The 8,367-nt window shown below is 23.5% G+C and overlaps 3 protein-coding genes across 3 annotated transcripts; 2 read left to right on the top strand and 1 right to left on the bottom strand.

The window, feature by feature from the left end:
- Nucleotides 1–1,034: 1,034 nt before the first annotated feature.
- Nucleotides 1,035–3,890, bottom strand: PY17X_1128000 (acetate--CoA ligase; the record flags this gene model as incomplete). The annotated part of the gene is made up of 1 exon (XM_725530.1): nt 1,035–3,890. The coding sequence occupies one exon, from the start codon at nt 3,888–3,890 to the stop codon at nt 1,035–1,037; it is 2,856 nt and encodes a 951-aa protein (XP_730623.1).
- A 1,744-nt stretch (nt 3,891–5,634) lies between these two features.
- PY17X_1128100 (ribonuclease P protein subunit p29, putative) lies at nt 5,635–6,777 on the top strand (the record flags this gene model as incomplete). The annotated part of the gene is made up of 3 exons (XM_022956535.1): nt 5,635–5,985; nt 6,078–6,422; nt 6,604–6,777. The coding sequence occupies 3 exons, from the start codon at nt 5,635–5,637 to the stop codon at nt 6,775–6,777; spliced, it is 870 nt and encodes a 289-aa protein (XP_022812424.1).
- An 842-nt stretch (nt 6,778–7,619) lies between these two features.
- PY17X_1128200 (6-pyruvoyltetrahydropterin synthase, putative) lies at nt 7,620–8,138 on the top strand (the record flags this gene model as incomplete). Its single annotated transcript, XM_022956536.1, has 1 exon — nt 7,620–8,138. One exon carries the CDS (start codon nt 7,620–7,622, stop codon nt 8,136–8,138), a length of 519 nt encoding a protein of 172 aa, XP_022812425.1.
- Between the last annotated feature and the right edge of the window lie 229 nt (nt 8,139–8,367).

Here is an 8,367-nt window from a genome sequence, read left to right on the forward strand (position 1 = left end):
GTGCATAAGTATCTATACAGATGTGACAAAATAAAATTTAACTATAAAAAAATAAAATGCGAAATGTTTCTTATTCTTTTTTGTTTTTGTGAATTCCATAAATATAAAGGTCACGTAACAGTAAACAATAATACATATGTACATGTATGAATTCTTACAAGCTGATACACACCAATATATATGTGCATTAATAGAAATAAAAATATGCAATTATATAATAATAATGCAACAATGCTTAAAATGAAAATATACATATTTGTAACAATAGACGTTGTATATTTTTTTATTATAAATTTAAGTGCGTTTTCTATCATTAATAATGAGATATGCAATCACTAATACGCATAGAATATGAAAAGAAAAGTTAAAAAAAATATATGTATATATGTCACATGCATATATATAACCAATAAAAAGATAATAAAATTCTGAAAAAAAAATGTAAAATGTACATACATCAACAATTGCACAAAAGAAATAATCAATTATGTATATAAAAACAAAATGATAAACAATTTGTTTTGCATGCTGCAATTATGTATTATCCAGTTGTTTTATTATAGCACATTGGAAATTGACTAATCTTAGCATAAGAACAAATTATTAATCATGGTATATAAATATTATATACATAAACGAAAAAGAAAAAAAGAGTGAATATGTACGGATATATGCATATATACACATACATATGCAAACATAAACAAACGTAAACAATGACTTGGGAATTATTTTTATTTTATTATTTGACTTTTATTGAGGGTTCTACCCTTTTTTGCAACCTTCACTAATTTATTTCACGCCTTTTCATATACAAATGGGGAATATTTAAAAAAATGGCGTTTCCTTAGTATTTTTATCATTATATTTTTGAGCATCCTTCCGCATATTTTAAAATAAACAAAAATAAGAAAAAATTAAATAAATAAGAAAAAATAAAAAGAAATGTGGTATATTATGTATATTCATAAAATCGATATATGCGCCCTAGGAGATATATTTTCTTCCCTTTGTAGATATTTTTTAATATAATATTATGATGCTACGCCATAACGTTTTTCCTTAGATTCCATAAATTTATTTTTAATAATTTCAATAACATCATAATTTGAAACAGTTGAAATATCTCCATAATCATTCAATCCGATTGCTATAGCTCTTAATATTCTTCTTATAATTTTTCCACTTCTTGTTTTTGGCAAATCGGGGACAATACATATTATATCTGGTGTAGCAATTGGTCCAATAACTTTTCTAACGTATAGCTTCAATTCTTCTATTAACTTTTCATCGGTATAATTTTCATGAGTATGATTTTGTACAATGTTGTCATTTGAACTTAATAGAGATCGATTATTTAATTCATCATTATTATTATTATCACCATTACATTCTGGATATTTTTGAAAACTTGTGAGTTTTTTAACGACAAAACATAGAATACCTTCCCCTTTAACTTTATGAGAAAAAGATACAACTGCTGATTCAGAAATACATGAATGTTGAACTAAAGCATGTTCAATTTCTGCAGCGCCTAATCTATGACCTGATACATTTAGTGTATCATCTATCCTTCCTGATATCCAATAATACCCATCTTCATCTCTATATGCACCATCTCCAGTAAAATAATAACTGGGGCATGCTTCAAAATAGGTTTTAATTAATCTATTGTGATTTCCATAAACTGTTCTTAACATACCTGGCCATGAACTTTTTATACATAATATACCACATACATTTGGACCCTTTAATGGCTCTAATGTTTTTGAATTTAATATCTCTAATTGTATACCAAAAAATGGTAAAGAAGCAGATCCCGGTTTCATTTTAAATAAATGTGGTATAGGTGCAATGACAATGCCCCCTGTTTCTGTTTGCCAATATGTATCGACAATTACACATTTTTTTTTTCCAACAACATTATAATACCATCTCCATGTTTCTGGGTTTATAGGTTCGCCTACACTTCCTAATATTCTACAAGATGATAAATCATAATTTTTAATATAATAATCACCATGTTTCATTAAAGTTCTAAGTGCGGTAGGGGCTGTATAAAATTGCGTTATTTTATGAGTTTGTATTAAGTTCCAATATCTACTACAATCAGGATAGGTAGGTATAGATGAAAATAAAGTGGTTGTTATTCCATTTAATAATGGTCCATATACTACATAAGTATGACCTGTTACCCAACCAATATCAGCAACACAACCAAAAATATCATCATCTTTTATATCAAAAATATATTTGGATGTTGCAAATGCATATAATAAATATCCTGCAGTAGTATGAGTCACACCTTTAGGTTTCCCAGTAGAACCAGATGTATATAATATAGATAAAAAATCTTCACTATCTACATATTCTATTGGGCAATATGGTCTCATATTTTTCATTAACATTGATCCATTAATATCTCGACCTTCTTTTAGTGTACATATATTTTCATCAAAATCATATTTGCTTTTACAATTTTGTTCATAATTGGCGTGTCCATTGTGTATATTATAATCATTAATATGTTCAAAAGCGTTTACTTGATTACAGTTAATCATATTATTATCATATGAAATATGTCCATTCATTTGTGTCCCATTTTCAGTCAATTTATTTTCCTTTCCATCTATTATATACTGATCATTATTGTTATATAACTCTTTATATGTACCATTTTCCTTGTTTTGATTTTTTTTATTTATATTGGTATTTTTTGATATTAATTTATTAAGTGTTTGTATATCTTTTTCTTTAGTACCCTTTTTATCGATTTTATTATTTTTGGATAAATTGACATCATTCGTATCATTATTAGAAGATAAATTAATATCATTATGATTGCTATTACTACATATGCCTGTTATATTATTTGTAACACAATTATTTAAATTCTCAGTTTTTTTATCAAATGTATCTTCTTTAATATGATTGGAAATATCATTATGTAATATACTATCATATACATTTGGGCTTGGATCATTATTGTTTTTATGTGTTGCATTTCCAACTGCGTAATATTGCAAGAAATGACTACTTCCTTGAGAGCATATATTAGATGTATTATACATATTATTTGATTTACTATTTAATATACTATTATTATTGTTATCATTTCTTTTTGTTTTATTTTTAAAAACTATACACGTTTTGATCATTCCAGACATCTCCATTGCCCCATCGGCAATATTTTTTAATTTGGTTAATTTACCGCCTCTTAAACCAAAATCGCTAGTAATTAAAATAGTTGATCCTGAACTGACTATCCTTTCTGATAAACTCCTAGTAGAATATCCAGCAAAAACAACATTATGTATAGCACCTATTCTAGCGCATGCTAGCATAGAATATATCAATTCCGGTATCATTGGCAAATAAATGGTTACACAATCTTGTTTTTTAACTCCATACATTTTTAATAAATTAGCAATTTTACAAACTTTTTCTAATAATTTTTGATAACTTATTTTTTTATAATCATTTGGTGTATCCTTTTCCCATATAATGGCAGTCTTATTAGGATGCTTTTCAACCCATCTATCAACACAATTATCACAGGCATTTATTTTCCCATTAACAAACCAGCTAACATTTCCTTTATTAAAATTGCCAATATATGTCTTAGTAAATAATTTAGACCACCTTAAATTATTTTTTGCCATATCACCCCAAAATAACTCAGGGTTTTTTATACTCTCTTCATACATTTTTTTATATTCTTTTATATCTTTAATTTGGTTGTTACCACCAAATTTATTTTGATCGACCTCATATGCTTCATTTACTGGAAATGATTTGCTATTAAGGAAAATATTTTCATCTATATCAATATTATCAATTTTTGATGAATCCATCTTTGAAGCAACTCCATTGTGTTCCGCGTTATTCATTATGTACTACGGGCTTTACCCAATTTTTTCTCGTTTTTTTTTTTTTTTTAATTTATTTTTATTTCTTTTTATAATTAATATATATAAGCTATATAATCTCAACAATTTTATGTTATTTCATAATTACAATAAAACATAGCACGTGCATATGTACATATTATAAATATGCATATATATATACTCTTTAAGCATGCTGCTTATTTTTTTTTTTTTTTTTCCTTTAAATTAAAAACATAATAAATATATTATTTTAAAAGAAAAAAAATACTTTAAACAATACAAAGAAAATAAATATTTTTTAAAATAACAGGAATAAATTAATAAGTGTTATATAGTATATTTGTCATTATATGGCAAAATTGCTGTAAACTTGATACATACCTAATATATTCAATTTTGTTTATATATCACGCAAATAAGTTAATATAAGATACATTAATTATATACACATATTTATTATATAAATATATTTACAGTATTATATATGACCATTATTACCCGTGTTATATAAATAAGCCTTATTATTTAATACCAATCGAAACTAAGCATTCAAAGGGCAAAATTATGCATATATATATATGAATATTGGTGATTTTCTGAAATTAATTTTTAAAGAATTTTATAGCAGTGGCATGAAATAATTAGTTAAATATGTGAAAAAAATAGTTAAACATTCTTACATATTTTTAAGTATATATTAATAAAAGTATATTTAAATTAAAATATTCATATTACTTTATTTGTATATTTTTTTAAGCGTCAAATTTTAAACGCATATTTATATATGATTATATATTATAGGGGATTTTACTAATAATAGTATTAATCGTTCTTTTTGTTTTTTTTTTCTTAATTACTTCATACACATAATAATTTCACCATATATATATAAAAAAAAGCTTAAAATGTTGGCATAAATTATATTTATTAATTAACATTTGTAATCAAAACCATTTTATTGTTCAGTGAATATTTTTCTCACTTTTTCTTATTAATCATTTATGGTGTTATGTTAAGAGAAAAAATATATGCTTTATATATGCTATATAAAAAAATAATAACATAATTGAAAGAAAACAAAGAGAAAAGAGAAAGATACAACAATATGCTTATTAAATCGTAAATAATATATGCTTATATTACATATATATGTATTTGCTCGAATATTGTTTATAATTACAACAAAATATTTCCCCTTAATATAGTTGTGTGTATTTGTTTACTTTATATTACTTTAATAACTAAGTATATTATTTTTTTTTTTAATTTATACAAGCCCAATTAATATAACATAATTTTATTATATTTTCTTTTTTTTGTTATTGCACATTATAACATTCATTTTGCAGAAATTAATAGGTTTCTTATAAATGTGTAAATAATGTTTAATAATATCTACATATTTTTTTATTTGGTAAATTAAATTGTAATTTAAAAAGTGGCAATTATGTGCAACTTAAATTTGATGCATACTTAAGATATTCGACTTCCATAATCCTTAGTTCGCCATATATATGTAACCGTGTAAAAATATATATGAATAATAAAATAAACATCCATGCACACATAGTATGAACAATTATTGTAATGCATAATATTTTCCAAGTTAATTTCAAAATAAGCATAATTTATGATATGTTCACTAGTACAATTAAATTTTTTCCCCTTCACACATGAAATTACATATCATGATTTTTTTGTGATTATAAAAGTAAATTGATGTTGAAATATATTAATTCTAATAATGGAAGAAAATGTAAATGAGATTAACAAAAAGCTAAAAATTAATAACAATAAAGCTGTAAACTATTACGTAAATAATGTTTCTCTAAAAAAAAAAAAACAGTATTCTGCAAATTTTACATATTCTAACAAACTCAATAATAACACAAAAAAATGGAATAATAGTTATGATGTAAATATTACTTCAAAAAATGGTCACACTCCTAATTTAATGAAAAGTGCATTAAATTATTGGGAGTATAATGCAAATTCTAAAAATAATAATATAAAAAGCAAAACAACAAATAATCACCCTTTTATAAAAAATGACACAATTTTGAATTCTGATTGGGAAGATAAAGAACTGAAAAAGGTATTAATAAATTTCGAAATAAAAATGTTCCATATATATATGTATACTTTTCATTATTATAATACATTTTTTTATTTCTCTTCCTATTAAAGAAATTCGATTTATATGAGCATCAAAGAATATTTCTCAAAAGCAATGTAAAGGATAGGGTGGAAACTTGTAACAGTAATAAGAAATTAAATAACATTGGTCTATCTTCAAATGAATACACAAATTATAATGTTGTATCAGAAAAAAATAGTTATGAACATGCTAAAAAAATTAATGAACTATGGAATATATATGTCAATGAGTTACTTGAACTAACAAACAATAATGAATTATCTCTCGAAACAATCAATGAGATGGAGTTGAACGGGGCATATGTAGAAGTTCATAAATCACGATGTTCATCATATATTGGCATTAAAGGAATAATCATTCTGGAAACTCAAAATGTAATTATATAAAATACGTAAAAAAATTGTATGAAAATATAAAATGTAATAAAATGAAATATATATTGTGCATCATTAAATAGTCCTTCAATTTTTATTGTTTCATTGTATAATATTTTTGTGCAATACTATATGCATATTTATATACACATATATCCGAATAAATATTTCTATTGTTTAGGGCTTTAAAATAATAACTCCCAATAACAAAGTACTAATACTATTAAAGAACAAAACTGTTTTTATAATCAAAATAAAGGATAAACAATATTATTTGCATGGTGTGCAACTAATGCGAGATCCTGCATTAAAATCTTCGAAGAAATACAAAATGTTGCAGAACAGAGTTATTTGAAAAATAATTGAATTGAAAAATTTTACTATTATTAATAATATTAGTAGTAATAGCATATTGTGAATAATAACAGCAATTGTTCAGTTCACATATTTTTTTAATTATATCATTTCCTTATTAAGTATACACTTTTGTTTATGTTCATCCATATATATAATGTATTATATATGTATCCTTTACAATGTTTCATTGATTCTTTACATGTTTATTCCCAATTTTTATGTGGTTATAATTTTCAATAATGTTACAATGTTTCACAATTTTCCAAATTTGAATGTGAAACTATATACATGTATCTATTAATTTGCACTTTGATATAATTTTTAAGTATATTATACAGAGAAAATTTAAATGTATTTTTGAATCCTTATTTTTTAAAGAAATTAATTTTACATTTATAAATAAATATAAACATTTCACAATTTTTGTTTTAATATATTTTTCAAACTCCAAATTTTGTAACAAATTATATGCAATATTTCATAAAGCATGAGGCATATTTATTTTTTTTGTAAATTTTATTATAACATTTGTTTTTTAAAAATTCTTTAATTTTAATTTACATTTAAAATAAAATTAAAAATATGATTTATTTTTCAATCTAAAAAAATATTTTTTTAAAACGATACCCAAAATTTGAATATCTCATTTTAACCGCAATCAATTAATAACATCAAATATATTTGTTTATACTCCAAAGATCTTCGTATCCTATTATATTAAATAGTATACAACTGTTTAAGCGCTGTTTATATCATAAATAATTATTTATCCACTTTTTTATTTGTTTGATTTTTCTATTGAAATAGTAAGTTAATAGGTATTTTAAAAGTACGAACATAATGAGCAACGATTTATTTAAGTCAGAAAATAATATAGCAGAACTTTTAGTTGAATCACCAGCATTTACATTTCATTGTGCCCATTTTATTGCTTATAAAGGATTCAGAGAAACATTACATGGTCATAATTATAATGTTTCGTTAAAAGTGAAAGGGCATATACAAAGTGATGGATATGTTGTAGATTTTTCTATATTAAAAAAGATTGTTAAAAACATTTGCAATACAATAGACCATCGTTTTATTATACCCACTAATAGTGACGTTCTAAAAATCGAAAAAATAAATAATAATTTTCAAATTACATGTGAAGATAATTCTGTATATTCATTTCCACAAAATGATTGTGTTGAAATTCCTATAAAACATTCATCGACTGAAGAAATAGGCCATTACATTCTTAATAAAGCAATAGATGCAATAGGCATGGATTTCCTTAAAAATCGATCAGTTACTTATATAGAGATAAGTGTGAGTGAATCGCTAACCCAAAAAGCGATGGTTTGCAGGTATATATAAGAGAAATCAGAAAATTGTATACCTACACCTGCATACATACATTTTATTAGTATTTTTTTTTATTTTCTTTCAAAGTTATTATTTTTTTTATGTTACCAATATATAAAAATTCAAAATATTTTAAGTGAATAGATATGTGTAGCTATTCATATATTTTAAGCTACATATTTGAATGGTAAAAAAATAATAACGAAAATAATTTAAAAAAAACAAATCAAATAGTATAAAA

This window comes from Plasmodium yoelii, assembly GCF_900002385.2.
Source record: "Plasmodium yoelii strain 17X genome assembly, chromosome: 11".
NCBI classification, from domain to species: domain Eukaryota; phylum Apicomplexa; class Aconoidasida; order Haemosporida; family Plasmodiidae; genus Plasmodium; species Plasmodium yoelii.